The 14368-nt window shown below is 61.9% G+C and overlaps 1 protein-coding gene across 2 annotated transcripts in view; it reads right to left on the bottom strand.

Moving 5' to 3' along the window:
- The window catches only part of LOC140392956 (hexokinase-1-like), a 1204152-nt gene that overhangs the window by 778253 nt on the left and 411531 nt on the right, over positions 1 to 14368 (bottom strand). For both annotated transcript variants that reach the window (XM_072478765.1, XM_072478766.1), the window contains exon 5: positions 13412 to 13507. In XM_072478765.1, the coding sequence (XP_072334866.1) occupies positions 13412 to 13507 (96 nt within the window). The remainder of the gene's footprint in view (positions 1 to 13411; positions 13508 to 14368) is intronic.

Raw genomic sequence — 14368 nt, 5'->3', positions numbered from 1 at the left:
AGGTGGTTTGGGCAGTGGGAGGGATTTGTGCAGTGGGAAGGCGTTGGGCAGTGGGAGGGGTTTGGCTGTGGGAGGGGTTTGGGCTATGGGAGGGGTTTGGGCAGTGGGAGTGGTTTGGGCAGTGGGAGGGGTCTGTGCAGTGGGAAGGACTTGTGCAATGGGAAGGATTTGGGCAGTGGCAGGGGTTTGGGCAATGGGAGCAGTTGGGCAGTGGGAGGGATTTGCACAGTGGGAGGGGTTTGGGCAGTGGGAGGTGGTTGCGCAGTTGGAGGGGTTTGGGCAATGGGAGGTGTTTGGGCAGTGGGAGGTGGTTGGGCAGCAGGAGTGATTTGGGCTGTGTCGGGGTTGGGCAGTGTGATGGGGTTGGGCAGTGGGAGGGGTTTGGACAGTGTGAGTGGTTGGGCAGTGGGAGGGATTTGGACAGTTGGGGGTTTGGGCAGTGGGAGGGGTTTGGGCAGTGGGAGGGGTTCGGGCAGTGGGAGGGGGTTGGACAGTGGGAGGGGTTTGGGCAGTGGGAGCACTTTGGGCAGTGGCATGGGGGTGTTGGCAGCGGGAGGGGTTTGTCAGCTGGAGGGGTTTGAGCAGTGGGAGGGGATTGGGCAATGGGAGGGTTTTGGACAGTGGGAAGGGTTTGGGCAGTGGGAGGGGTTTGGGCAGTGGGAGGGGTTTGGGCAGTGTGAGGGGCTGGGCAGTGGGAGGGGATTGGACAGTTGGAGGTTTGGGCAGCGGGAGGGGTTTGGGCAGTGTCGGGGTTGGATATTGTGATGGCGTTGGGAAGTGGGAGAGTGTTGGGCTGTGGGAGGAGTCTGGGCAATGGGAGAGGTTTGGGCATTGGGCGAGGTTTGGGCAGTGGAAAGTTGTTTGGGCTGTGGGAGCGAATTGGGCAGCGGGTTAGGGGTGTTGGCAGTGGGAGGGGTTCGGGTAGTGGGAAGTGTTTGGGCAGTAGGAGGGTTTTGGGCAGTGAGAAGTGTTTGGGCAGTAAAAGGGTTTGGGGCAGTGGGACGGGTTAGGGCAGTGGGAACGGTTTGGGCAGTGGGAATGGTTGGGGAGTGGGGGGGTTGGGAAGTAAGAGGCTTTGAGATGTGGGAGGGGCTTGAACAGGGGGATTTGGGCCGTGGGTGGGGTCGGGCAGTGGGACGAGTTGGGCAGTGAGAGGGATTTGGACAGTTGGGGGTTTGGACAGTGTGAGGGGTTTGGGCATTGGGAGGGATTTGGGCTGTGGGAGGGATTTGGGCTGTGGGAGGGGTTTGGGCAGTGAGACGGTTGGGCTGTGGGAGGGTTTGGGCAGTGGGAGGGGTTTGGGCAGTGGGAGGGTTTTAAAGCAGTGGGAGGGGTTTGGGCAGTGGAAGGGCTGTGGACATTGTGATGGGGTTGGGCAGTGGGAGGGTTTGGGCAGTGGGAGGGGTTTGGGCAGTGGGAGGGGTTTGGGCAGTGGGATGGGTTTGGGCAGTCGGAGGGGTTTGAGCAGTGGAAGTGTTTTAAAGCAGTGGGAGGGGTTTGGGCAGTGGAAGGGCTGTGGACATTGTGATGGGGTTGGGCAGTGGGAGGGTGTTGGGCTGTGGGAGGGGTCTGGGCAATGGGAGGTGTTTGGGCAGTGGGAGGTGTTTGGGCAGTGGAAGGGCTGTGGACATTGTGATTGGGTTGGGCAGTGGGAGGGTGTTGGGCTGTGGGAGGGGTCTGGGCAATGGGAGGGTTTTTGGCGGGGGGTTGGCGGTGGGTGGGGGGTTTGGGCAGTGGGGGGGTTTGGGCAGTGGCAGGGGTTTGGACAGTGGCAGGGGTTTGGGCAGTGAGAGGTTGTGTTGGCAGTGGGAAGGGGTTGGGCAGACGGAGGGGTTTGGGCAGAGGGAGGGGTTTGGGCAGCGGGAGGGGTTTGAGCAGAGGGAGGGGTTTGGGCAGTGGGAGTGGTGTGGGCAGTGGGAGTGGTGTGGGCAGTGGGAGGGCGTGTTGGCAGTGGGAGCGGTTTGGGCATCGGGAGGGGTTTGAGCAGTGGGAGGGGTTGGGCAATGGGAGGGGTTTCGGACAGCTGGGGGTTTTGGGCAGTGGGAGGGGTTTGGGCAGTGGGAGGGGTTTGGGCAATGGGAGGGGTTTGGGCAATGGGAGGGGTTTGAGCAGTGGGAGGGGTTTGGGAAATGGGAGTGGTTTGAGCAGTGGGAGGGGTTTGAGCAGTGGGAGGGGTTTGGCAGTGGGAGGGTTTTGAGAGTGGGAGGGGTTTGAGAGTGGGAGGGGTTTGAGCAGTGGGAGGGCTTTGAGCAGTGGGAGGGGTTTGGGCAGTGGAAGGTTTGGGCTGTTGGAGGGGGTGTTGTCAGTGGGAGGGGTTTGGGCAGTCGGAGGTGTTTTTGCAGTGGGAGGGTCTTTGGGCAGTGGGAGGGGTTTGGGCAGTGGGAGTGGCTTGGGCAGTGGGAGGGGTTTGGGCAATGTGGGGGTTGGGGAGTGGGGGAGTTGGGCTGAGGGAGGGGTTTGGGCAGTGGGAGGGGTTTGGACAGTGGGGTGGTTTGGGCAGTGGGAGGGGTTTGGGCAGTGGGAAGGCTTTGGGTAGTGGGAGGGGTTTGGGCAGTGTGAGGGGTTTGGGCAATGTGGTGGTTGGGGAGTGGAGGGGTTTGGGCAGTGGGGGGATTGGCCTGTGGGAGGGGTTTGAGCATGGGAGGGGTTTGGGCAGTGGGAGTTGTTTGGGCAGTGGGAGGGGTTTGGGCAGTGAGATGGGTTGCGCAGGGGGGGTTTGGACAGTGGGGGGTTTGGGCAGTGGGGGGTTTGGGCAGTGGGGTGGTTTGGGCAGTGGGAGGGGTTTGGGCAGTGGGAAGGGTTTGGGCAGTGGGAAGGGTTTGGGCAGTGGGAAGGGTTTGGGCAGTGGGAGGGGTTTGGGCAGTGGGAGGGGTTTGGGCAGCGGGAGGGCTTTGGGCAGTGGGAGGGGTTTGGGCAGTGGGGGGGTTGGGCAGTGGGGGGGTTGGGCAGTGGGGGGGTTGGGCAGTGGGGGGGTTGGGCAGTGGGGGGGTTGGGCAGTGGGGGGTTTGGGCAGTGGGGGGTTTGGGCAGTGGGGGGTTTGGGCAGTGGGAGGTGTTTGGGCAGTAGGAGGGGTTTGGGCAGTGGGAGGGGTTTGGGCTGTGGGAACGGTTCGTGCAGTCGGGGGTTTGGGCAGTGGGGGGTTTGGGCAGTGGGGGGTTGAGCAGTGGGGGGTTGAGCAGTGGGGTGGGTTTGGGAGTGGGGGCGTTGGGCAGTGGAGGCGGTTTGGGCAGTGGGGAGGTTTGGGCAGTGAGAGGGGTTGGGCAGTGGGAGGGGTTTGGGCAGTGGGAGGGGTTTGGGCAGTGGGAGGGGTTTGGGCAGTGGGAGGGTTTGGGCAGTGGGAGGGTTTGGGCAGTGGGAGGGCTGTGGGCAGTGGGAGGGCTTTGAGCAGTGGGAGGGGTTTGGGCAGTGGGAAGGTTTGGGCTGTTGGAGGGGGTGTTGTCAGTGGGAGGGGTTTGGGCAGTGGGAGGGTTTTGTGGAGTGGGATGGGTTTGGGCAGTCGGAGGGGTATGAGCAGTGGGAGGGTTTTAAAGCAGTGGGAGGGGTTTGGGCAGTGGAAGGGCTGTGGACATTGTGATGGGGTTGGGCTTTGGGAGGGGTCTGGGCAATGGGAGGTGTTTGGGCAATGGGAGGTGGTTGGGCAGCAGGAGGAATTTGGACAGTTGGGGGTTTGGGCAGGGGGAGGAGGTTGGGCAGTGGGAGGGTTTTTGGCAGTGGGGGGGTTGGCAGTGGGGAGGTTTGGTCAGTGGGGAGGGGGTTGGGAAGTGGCAGGGGTTTGGACAGTGGCAGGGGTTTGGGCAGCGGGAGGGATTTGGGCAGTGGGAGGGGTTTGGGCATTGGGAGTGATGTGGGCAATGGGAGGGCGTGTTGGCAGTGGGAGCGGTTTGGGCATCGGGAGGCGTTTGAGCAGTGGGAGGGATTTGGGCAGTGGGCGGTGTTTCGGACAGCTGGGGGATTTGGGCAGTGGGAGGGGTTTGGGCAGTGGGAGGGGTTTGGGCAATCAGAGGGGTTTGAGCAGTGGGAGGGGTTTGGGCAATGGGAGTGGTTTGAGCAGTGGGAGCGGTTTGAACAGTGGGAGGGGTTTGAGCAGTGGGAGGGGTTTGGGCAGTGGGAGGGGTTTGGGCAGTGGGATGGGTTTGGGCAGTGGGATGGGTTTGGGCAGTGGAATGGGTTTGGGCAGTGGGAGGGGTTTGGGCAGTGGGAGGGGTTTGGGCAGTGGGAGGGGTTTGGGCAGTGGGAGGGGTTTGGGCAGTGGGAGGGGTTTGGGCAGTGGGAGGGGTTTGGGCAGTGGGTGGGGTTTGGGCAGTGGGGGGTTAGGCAGCGGGTGGGTGGATGTGTTGGCAGTCGGAGTGGTTTGGGCAGTGGGACGGCTTTGAGCAGTGGGAGGGGTTTGGGCAGTGGGAAGGTTTGGGCTGTTGGAGGGGGTGTTGTCAGTGGGAGCGGTTTGGGCAGTCGGAGGTGTTTTTGCAGTGGGAGGGGTTTGGGCAGTGGGAGAGGCTTGGGCAGTGGGAGAGGCTTGGGCAATGTGGGGGTTGGGGAGTGGAGGGGTTTGGGCAGTGGGAGGGGTTTGGGCTGTGAGAGGGGTTGGGCAGTGGGGAGTTGGGCAGTGGGGGGATTGGGCTGTGGGAGGGGTTTGGGCAGTTGGAGGGGTTTGGGCAGTGGGAGTTGTTTGGGCAGTGGGGAGGTTTGGGCAGTGAGAGGGGATGGGCAGGGGGGGGTTGGACAGTGGGGGGTTTGGGCAGTGGGGTGGTTTGGGCAGTGGGAGGGGTTTGGGCAGTGGGAGGGGTTTGGCAGTAGGAGGGTTTGGGCAGTGGGAGGGGTTTGGGCAGTGGGAGGGCTGTGGGCAGTGGGAGGGCTTTGAGGAGTGGGAGGGGTTTGGGCAGTGGGAAGGTTTGGGCTGTTGGAGGGGGTGTTGTCAGTGGGAGGGGTTTGGGCAGTGGGATGGTTTTGTGGAGTGGGATGGGTTTGGGCAGTCGGAGGGGTATGAGCAGTGGGAGGGTTTTAAAGCAGTGGGAGGGGTTTGGGCAGTGGAAGGGCTGTGGACATTGTGATGGGGTTGGGCAGTGGGAGGGTGTTGGGCAGTGGGAGGGTGTTGGGCTTTGGGAGGGGTCTGGGCAATGCGAGGTGTTTGGGCAGTGGGAGGGGTTTGGGCAATGGGAGGGGTTTGAGCAGTGGGAGGGGTTTGAGCAGTGGGAGGGGTTTGAGCAGTGGGAGGGGTTTGGGCAGTGGGAGGGGTTTGGGCAGTGGGAGGGGTTTGGGCAGTGGGAGGGGTTTGGGCAGTGGGAGGCGTTTGGGAAGTGGGAGGGGTTTGGGAAGTGGGAGGGGTTTGAGCAGTGGGAGGGGTTTGAGCAGTGGGAGGGATTTGGGCAGTGGGATGGGCTTGGGCAGTGGGAGGGGTTTGGGCAGTGGGAGGGGTTTGGGCAGTGGGAGGGGTTTGGGCAGTGGGAGGGGTTTGGGCAGTGGGAGGGGTTTGGGCAGTGGGAGGGGTTTGGGCAGTGGGTGGGGTTTGGGCAGTGGGTGGGGTTTGGGCAGTGGAGGGTTAGGCAGCGGGTGGGTGGATGTCTTGGCAGTCGGAGTGGTTTGGGCAGTGGGACGGCTTTGAGCAGTGGGAGTGGTTTGGGCAGTGGGAAGGTTTGGGCTGTTGGAGGGGGTGTTGTCAGTGGGAGGGGTTTGGGCAGTCGGAGGTGTTTTTGCAGTGGGAGGGGTTTGGGCAGTGGGACGGCTTTGAGCAGTGGGAGTGGTTTGGGCAGTGGGAAGGTTTGGGCTGTTGGAGGGGGTGTTGTCAGTGGGAGGGGTTTGGGCAGTCGGAGGTGTTTTTGCAGTGGGAGGGGTTTGGGCAGTGGGAGAGGCTTGGGCAGTGGGAGAGGCTTGGGCAATGTGGGGGTTGGGGAGTGGAGGGGTTTGGGCAGTGGGAGGGGTTTGGGCTGTGAGAGGGGTTGGGCAGTGGGGAGTTGGGCAGTGGGGGGATTGGGCTGTGGGAGGGGTTTGGGCAGTGGGAGGGGTTTGGGCATTGGGAGTTGTTTGGGCAGTGGGGAGGTTTGGGCAGTGAGAGGGGTTGGGCAGGGGGGGTTGGACAGTGGGGGGTTTGGGCAGTGGGGTGGTTTGGGCAGTGGGAGGGGTTTTGGGCAGTGGGAGGGTTTTTGGCAGTGGGGGGTTGGCAGTGGGGGGGGTTTGGTCAGTGGGGGGGGTTTCGGCAGTGGCAGGGGTTTGGACAGTGGCAGGGGTTTGGGCAGTGGGAGGGTGTGTTGGCAGTGGGAAGGGGTTGGGCAGACGGAGGGGTTTGGGCAGGGGGAGGGGTTTGGGCAGGGGGAGGGGTTTGGGCATTGGAAGGGCGTGTTGGCAGTGGGAGCGGTTTGGGCATCGGGAGGCGTTTGAGCAGTGGGAGGGATTTGGGCAGTGGGAGGTGTTTCGGACAGCTGGGGGTTTTGGGCAGTGGGAGGGGTTTGGGCAGTGGGAGGGGTTTGGGTAATGGGAGGGGTTTGAGCAGTGGGAGGGGTTTGAGCAATGGGAGTGGTTTGAGCAGTGGGAGGGGTTTGAGCAGTGGGAGGGGTTTGAGCAGTGGGAGGGGTTTGAGCAGTGGGAGGGGTTTGGGCAGTGGGAGGGGTTTGGGCAGTGGGAGGGGTTTGAGCAGTGGGAGGGGTTTGAGCAGTGGGAGGGGTTTGGGCAGTGGGAGGGGTTTGGGCAGTGGGAGGGGTTTGGGCAGTGGGAGGGGTTTGTGCAGTGGGTGGGGTTTGGGCAGTGGGGGGTTAGGCAGCGGGTGGGTGGATGTGTAGGCAGTCGGAGTGGTTTGGGCAGTGGGATGGCTTTGAGCAGTGGGAGGGGTTTGGGCAGTGGGAAGGTTTGGGCAGTGGGAAGGTTTGGGCTGTTGGAGGGGGTGTTGTCAGTGGGAGGGGTTTGGGCAGTCGGAGGGGTTTTTGCAGTGGGAGAGGCTTGGGCAGTGGGAGTGGTTTGGGCAATCTGGGGGTTGGGGAGTGGGAGGGGTTTGGGCAGTGGGAGGGGTTTGGGCTGTGAGAGGGGTTCGGCAGTGGGGAGTTGGGCAGTGGGAGGTGTTTCGGACAGCTGGGGGTTTTGGGCAGTGGGAGGGGTTTGGGCAGTGGGAGGGGTTTGGGTAATGGGAGGGGTTTGAGCAGTGGGAGGGGTTTGGGCAATGGGAGTGGTTTGAGCAGTGGGAGGGGTTTGAGCAGTGGGAGGGGTTTGAGCAGTGGGAGGGGTTTGAGCAGTGGGAGGGGTTTGAGCAGTGGGTGGGGTTTGGGCAGTGGGAGGGGTTTGGGCAGTGGGAGGGTTTTGAGCAGTGGGAGAGGTTTGAGCAGTGGGAGGGGTTTGGGCAGTGGGATGGGTTTGGGCAGTGGGAGGGGTTTGGGCAGTGGGAGGGGTTTGTGCAGTGGGTGGGGTTTGGGCAGTGGGGGGTTAGGCAGCGGGTGGGTGGATGTGTAGGCAGTCGGAGTGGTTTGGGCAGTGGGATGGCTTTGAGCAGTGGGAGGGGTTTGGGCAGTGGGAAGGTTTGGGCAGTGGGAAGGTTTGGGCTGTTGGAGGGGGTGTTGTCAGTGGGAGGGGTTTGGGCAGTCGGAGGGGTTTTTGCAGTGGGAGGGGTTTGGGCAGTCGGAGGTGTTTTTGCAGTGGGAGGGGTTTGGGCAGTGGGAGAGGCTTGGGCAGTGGGAGTGGTTTGGGCAATGTGGGGGTTGGGGAGTGGGAGGGGTTTGGGCAGTGAGAGGGGTTTGGGCTGTGAGAGGGGTTGGGCAGTGGGGAGTTGGGCAGTGGGGAGTTGGGCAGTGGGGAGTTGGGCAGTGGGGAGTTGGGCAGTGGGGAGTTGGGCAGTGGGGAGTTGGGCAGTGGGGAGTTGGGCAGTGGGGGGGGTTTGGGCAGTGGGGGGGGTTTGGGCAGTGGGAGGGATTTGGGCAGTGGGAGGGGTTTGGGCAGTGGGAGGGGTTTGGGCAGTGAGAGGGGTTGGGCAGGGGGGGTTGGACAGTGGGGGGTTTGGGCAGTGGGGTGGTTTGGGCAGTGGGAGGGGTTTGGGCAGTGGGAGGGGTTTGAGCAGTGGGAGGGGTTTGGCAGTAGGAGGGTTTGGGCAGTGGGAGGGGTTTGGGCAGTGGGAGGGCTGTGGGCAGTGGGAGGGCTGTGGGCAGTGGGAGGGCTTTGAGCAGTGGGAGGGGTTTGGGCAGTGGGAGGGGTTTGGGCTGTTGGAGGGGGTGTTGTCAGTGGGAAGGGTTTGGGCAGTGGGAGGGTTTTGTGGAGTGGGATGGGTTTGGGCAGTCGGATGGGTATGAGCAGTGGGAGGGTTTTAAATCAGTGGGAGGGGTTTGGGCAGTGGAAGGGCTGTGGACATTGTGATGGGGTTGGGCAGTGGGAGGGTTTTGGGCTTTGGGAGGGGTCTGGGCAATGGGAGGTGTTTGGGCAGTGGGAGGTGGTTGGGCAGCAGGAGGAATTTGGACAGTTGGGGGTTTGGGCAGGGGGAGGAGGTTGGGCAGTGGGAGGGTTTTTGGCAGTGGGGGGTTGGCAGTGGGGGGGTTTGGTCAGTGGGGGGGGTTTGGGCAGTGGCAGGGGTTTGGACAGTGGCAGGGGTTTGGACAGTGGGAGGTTGTGTTGGCAGTGGGAAGGGGTTGGGCAGACGGAGGGGTTTGGGCAGGGGGAGGGGTTTGGGCAGCGGGAGGGATTTGAGCAGTGTGAGGTGTTTCGGACAGCTGGGGGTTTTGGGCAGTGGGAGGGGTTTGGGCAGTGGGAGGGGTTTGGGCAATGGGAGGGGTTTGAGCAGTGGGAAGGCGTGTTGGCAGTGGGAGCGGTTTGGGCATCGGGAGGCGTTTGAGCAGTGGGAGGGATTTGGGCAGTGTGAGGTGTTTCGGACAGCTGGGGGTTTTGGGCAGTGGGAGGGGTTTGGGCAGTGGGAGGGGTTTGGGCAATGGGAGGGGTTTGAGCAGTGGGAGGGGTTTGGACAATGGGAGTGGTTTGAGCAGTGGGAGGGGTTTGAGCAGTGGGAGGGGTTTGGGCAGTGGGAGGGGTTTGAACAGTGGGAGGGGTTTGGGCAGTGGGATGGGTTTGGGCAGTGGGAGGGGTTTGGGCAGTGGGAGGGGTTTGGGCAGTGGGAGGGGTTTGGGCAGTGGGAGGGGTTTGGGCAATGGGTGGGGTTTCGGCAGTGGGGGGTTAGGCAGCGGGTGGGTGGATGTGTTGGCAGTCGGAGTGGTTTGGGCAGTGGGACGGCTTTGAGCAGTGGGAGGGGTTTGGGCAGTGGGAAGGTTTGGGCTGTTGGAGGGGGTGTTGTCAGTGGGAGGGGTTTGGGCAGTCGGAGGTGTTTTTGCAGTGGGAGGGGTTTGGGCAGTGGGAGAGGCTTGGGCAGTGGGAGGGGTTTGGGCAATGTGGGGGTTGGGGAGTGGAGGGGTTTGGGCAGTGGGAGGGGTTTGGGCTGTGAGAGGGGTTGGGCAGTGGGGAGTTGGGCAGTGGGGGGATTGGGCTGTGGGAGGGGTTTGGGCAGTGGGAGGGGTTTGGGCATTGGGAGTTGTTTGGGCAGTGGGGAGGTTTGGGCAGTGAGAGGGGTTGGGCAGGGGGGTGTTGGACAGTGGGGGGTTTGGGCAGTGGGGTGGTTTGGGCAGTGGGAGGGGTTTGGGCAGTGGGAAGGGTTTGGGCAGTGGGAGGGGTTTGGGCAGTGGGAGGGGTTTGGGCAGTGGGAGGGGTTTGGGCAGTGGGAGGGGTTTGGGCAGTGGGAGGGGTTTGGGCAATGTGGGGGTTGGGGAGTGGAGGGGTTTGGGCAGTGGGAGGGGTTTGGGCTGTGAGAGGAGTTGGGCAGTGGGGAGTTGGGCAGTGGGGGGATTGGGCTGTGGGAGGGGTTTGGGCAGTGGGAGGAGTTTGGGCAGTGGGAGGAGTTTGGGCAGTGGGAGTTGTTTGGGCAGTGGGGAGGTTTGGGCAGTGAGAGGGGTTGGGCAGTGGGGGGTTGGGCAGTGGGAGGGGTTTGGGCAGTGGGAGGGGTTTGGGCACTGGGAGGGGTTTGGGCAGTGGGAGGGGTTTGGGCATTTGGAGGGGTTTGGGCATTTGGAGGGGTTTGGGCAGTGGGGGGGTTGGGCAGTGGGGGGGTTGGGCAGTGGGGGGGGGTTGGGCAGTGGGAGGGGTTTGGGCAGTGGGGGGTTTGGGCAGTGGGAGGAGTTTGGGCAGTAGGAGGGGTTTGGGCAGTAGGAGGGGTTTGGGCAGTTGGAGGGGTTTCGGCTGTGGGAAGGGTTCGGGCAGTCGGGGGTTTGGGCAGAGGGGGGGGTTGGGAGTGGGGTATTGGGCAGTGGAGGGGCTTTGGGCAATGGGAGGTTTGGGCAGTGAGAGGGGTTGGGCAGTGGGAGGGGTTTGGGCGGTGGGAGGGGTTTGGGCAGTGGGAGGGGTTTGGCAGTGGGAGGGGTTTGGCAGTGGGAGGGGTTTGGCAGTGGGAGGGGTTTGGGCAGTGGGAAGGTTTGGGCTGTTGGAGGGGGTGTTGTCAGTGGGAGGGGTTTGGCAGTGGGAGGGGTTTGGCAGTAGGAGGCTTTGGGCAGTGGTAGGTGTTTGGGCAGTGGGAGAGGTTTAGGCAGTAGGAGGGTTTTGGGCAATGTGGGGGTTGGGGAGTGGAGGGGTTTGGGCAGTGGGAGGGGTTTGGGCAGTGGGAGGGGTTTGGGCAGTGCGAGGGGTTTGGGCAGTGGGGAGGTTTGGGCAGTGAGAGGGGTTGGGCAGGGGTGTTGGACAGTGGGGGGTTTGGGCAGTGGGGTAGTTTGGGCAGTGGGAGCGGTTTGGGCAGTGGGAGGGTTTTGGGCAGTGGGCGGTTGGGCATTGGGGGGTTGGGCATTGGGGGGTTGGGATGTGTGAGGAGTTTGGGCTTTGGGGGGTTTGGGCAGTGGGAGGGGTTTGGGCAGTAGGAGGGTTTTGGGCAGTGGGAGGGTTTTGGGCAGTGGGAAGGGTTGGGGCTGTCGGGGGTTTGGGCAATGGGGGGTTTGGGCAGTGGGGGGCTTGGGCAGTGGGGGGGTTTGGGAGCGGGGGCGTTGGGCAGTGGAGGGGGTTTGGGCAGTGGGGAGGTTTGGGCAGTGAGAGGGGTTGGGCAGTGGGAGGGGTTTAGGCAGTGGGAGGGGTTTGGGCAGTGGGAGGGGTTTGGGCAGTGCGAGTGGTTTGGGCAGTGCGAGGGGTTTGGGCAGTGCGAGGGGTTTGGTCAGTGGGAGGGGTTTGGGCAGTGGGCGGGCTGTTGGCAGTGGGAGGGGTTTGGGCAGTGGGAGAGGTTTGGGCAGTGGGAGGGGTTTGGGCAGTGGCTGGGGTTTGGGCAGTGGGTGGGCGTCTTGGGCAGTGGGGGGTTTGGGCAGTGGGGGGATTTGGGCAGTGGGGGGGTTTGGGCAGTCGGAGGGGGTGTTTTCAGTTGGGGGTTTTGGTCAGTGGGAGGGGTTTGGGCAGTGGTAGGGGTTTGGGAGGTGGGGTGTGGATGTTGGGCAGTGGGAGAGGTTTGTGCAGTGGGAGGGGTTTGGGCAGTGGGAGGGGTTTGGGTAGTGGGTGGGGTTTGGAAAGTGGGAGGCGTTTGGGAAGTAGGAGGCGTTTGGGCAATGGGAGTGGTTTGGGCAGTAGGAGTGGTTTGGGCAGTAGGAGTGGTTTGGGCAGTGGGAGGGGTTTGGGCAGTGGGAGGGGTTTGGGCAGTGGGAGGGGTTTGGGCAGTGGGAGGGGTTTGGGCAGTGATGAGGGTTTGGGCAATGGGAGTGGTTTGGGCAGTAGGAGTGGTTTGGGCAGTGGGAGGGGTTTGGGCAGTGGGAGGGGTTTGGGCAGTGATGAGGGTTTGGGCAATGGGAGGGCTGTGGGCAGTGGAAGGGGTTTGGTTTGTGGGAGGAGATTGGGCAGTGGGATGGGTTTGGGCAGTGGGAGAGGTTTGGGCAATGGTAGAGGTTTGGGCAGTGGGAGAGCTTTGGGCAGTGGGAGGGATTTGGGCAGTGGCCGGGGTTTGGGAAGTGGGTGGGCGTCTTGGGCAGTGAGGGGTTTGGGCAGTGGGGGGTTTTGGGCAGTCGGAGGGGGTGTTTACAGTGGGGGGCTTTGGGCAGTGGGAGGGGTGTTTGGCCATGGGAGGGGTTTGGGCAGTGGGAGGGGTTTGGGCAGTGGGGTGTGGGTGTTGGGCAGTGGGAGAGGTTTGTGCAGTGGGAGGGGTTTGGGCAGTGGGACGAGTTTGTGCAGTGGGCGGGGTTTGGGCAGTGGGCGGGGTTTGGGCAGTGGGCGGGGTTTGGGCAGTGGGAGGGGTTTGGGCAGTGGGAGGGGTTTGGGCAGTGGGTGTGGTTTGGGCAGTGGGTAGGTTTGAGCAGTGGGGTGCTTGGGCAGTGGGGTTGCTTGTGCAGTGGGAGGGGTTTGGGCAGTGGGAGGGGTTTGGGCAGTGGGGGGGTTGGGCTGTGGGGGGTTTGGGCTGTGGGGGGGTTGGGCTGTGGGGGGGGTTGGGCAGTGGGAGGGGTTGGGCAGTGGGAGGGGTTTGGGCAGTGGGTGGGGTTTGGGCAGTGGGGGGTTTGGGCAGTGGGGGGTTTGGGCAGTTGGAGGGGTTTGGGCAGTTAGAGGGTTTCGGCAGTGGGGTGTTTGGGCAGTGGGGGGTTGGGCAATGGTCAGCTGGGCAGTGGGGGTGTTGCGCAGTGGGGTGGTTTGGGCAGTGGGGGGGTTGGGCAGTGGAAAGGGGTTTCGGCAGTGGGATGGGTTTGGGCAGTGGGGAAGTTTGGGCAGTGGGGGCATTGGGCAGTGGGAGGGTTTTGGGCAGTGGGAAGTGTTGGGCAGTGGGAGGGATTTGGGCAGTGGCCGGGGTTTGGGAAGTGGGTGGGCGTCTTGGGCAGTGAGGGGTTTGGGCAGTGGGGGGTTTTGGGCAGTGGGGGGTTTGGGCAGTGGGGGGTTTGGGCAGTGGGGGGGATTTGGGCAGTGGGGAGGGTTGGGCAGTGGGGAGGGTTGGGCAGTGGGGGAGGTTGGACAGTGGGGGAGGTTGGACAGTGGGGGGGTTGGGCAGTGGGGTGGTTTGGGCAGTGGGAGGGGTTTGGGCAGTGGGAGGGGTTTGGGCAGTGGGGGGGTTGGGCAGTGAGGGGTTGGGCTGTGGGAGGGGTTTGGGCAGTGGGGGGTTTGGACAGTGGGGGCTTTGGGCAGTGGGGGGTTGGGCGGGGGTCGGTTGGGCAGTGGGGGTGTTGGGCAGTGGGGTGGTTTGGGCAGTGTGGGGGGTTGGGCAGTGTGAGTGTTTTGGGAGTGGAAAAATCTTTCTGACTGGTGCCCGTCAGTCTGACCGTTTTTTATTGGTTCTGTTTCAATATCCAGAATGTTCAGTAAAGTTTTGACTTCATTCCTTCGTAACTGATTTTACTCTTTGCTGCCTTGGTTAAGATAAAACTGGTTCCAGAATAATCTCCTACCCCTGCTTTCTCGATCATGCCCCCATAACTCATCAGCAAATAGATTTCACAGAGATTTAATTCTGAGTTCAACTCACCTCTCGTTTAGCAATTGCTTCGCGTAACAAACCGACTACATCATGTCCTTGTACTCCTTTAACAAGGAATCCTTTGCTCCATGAAATAAGAATACCCTGAATTGGATGACAAGTGGATAAAAATATTCCAGTCACTCTCTCATTCTGCCTGACCAGTTGCCACTCTTCCTGTCCTTTATCTTAAAATGATAGTCAGGTCACTGTGTAATGTGTTCATTCTGTTCTGTCAAATCCAGGTGGGAGTCACTCATTCAGAGAGTGGACCTTGCGCAGTGTCCTGCTCAGCTGATCACAGAAAGACGTTGGAGTTTGCTCAGTATGACACGGTTTCCCATCATGGAGCATATTTTCTCATAAACTCCATTTTCAAAAATATGGCATTGAGGGCTTTGCCCTCTGGGAGGTGGGGGCCTATTTCATTTTGTTTAATTAATTTCTGGAAAATAGATGTTGCTGGCTAAGCCAGGATTTATTCCCTATCCCTAGTTGCCCTTGAGAAGGTGGTGGTGAGTTGCCTTCTTGAATCACCACAGTCCATTTGGTGTAGGTACACCCACAGTGCTGTTAGGGAGAGAGTTCTAGGATTTTGGCCTAGCTACAATGAAGGAATGGCGATAAGTCAGGATGGTGAGTAGCTTGGAGGGGAACCTCCAGGTGGTGTAGCTCCCAGGTATCTACGCCCTTGTCCTTCTAGATGGCAGAAGTCATAGGTTTGTCATAGAAGTCATTCGGGCAGCACGGTAGCACAAGTGGATAGCACTGTGGCTTCACAGCGCCAGGGTCCCAGGTTCGATTCCCTGCTGGGTCATGTGCGGAATGTGCACGCTCTCCCAGTGTCTGCGTGGGTTTCCTCCGGGTGCTCCGATTTGCTCCTACAGTCCAAAGACGTGCAGGTTAGGTGGATTGGCCATGATAAATTGCCCTTAGTGACCAAAAAGGTTAGGAGGGGTTATTGGG

Source organism: Scyliorhinus torazame, chromosome 16, assembly GCF_047496885.1.
Source record: "Scyliorhinus torazame isolate Kashiwa2021f chromosome 16, sScyTor2.1, whole genome shotgun sequence".
Classification (NCBI taxonomy): domain Eukaryota; kingdom Metazoa; phylum Chordata; class Chondrichthyes; order Carcharhiniformes; family Scyliorhinidae; genus Scyliorhinus; species Scyliorhinus torazame.
The sequence above is the reverse complement of the archived record's forward strand: the minus strand, read 5'-3'. Positions and strand labels throughout refer to the sequence as shown.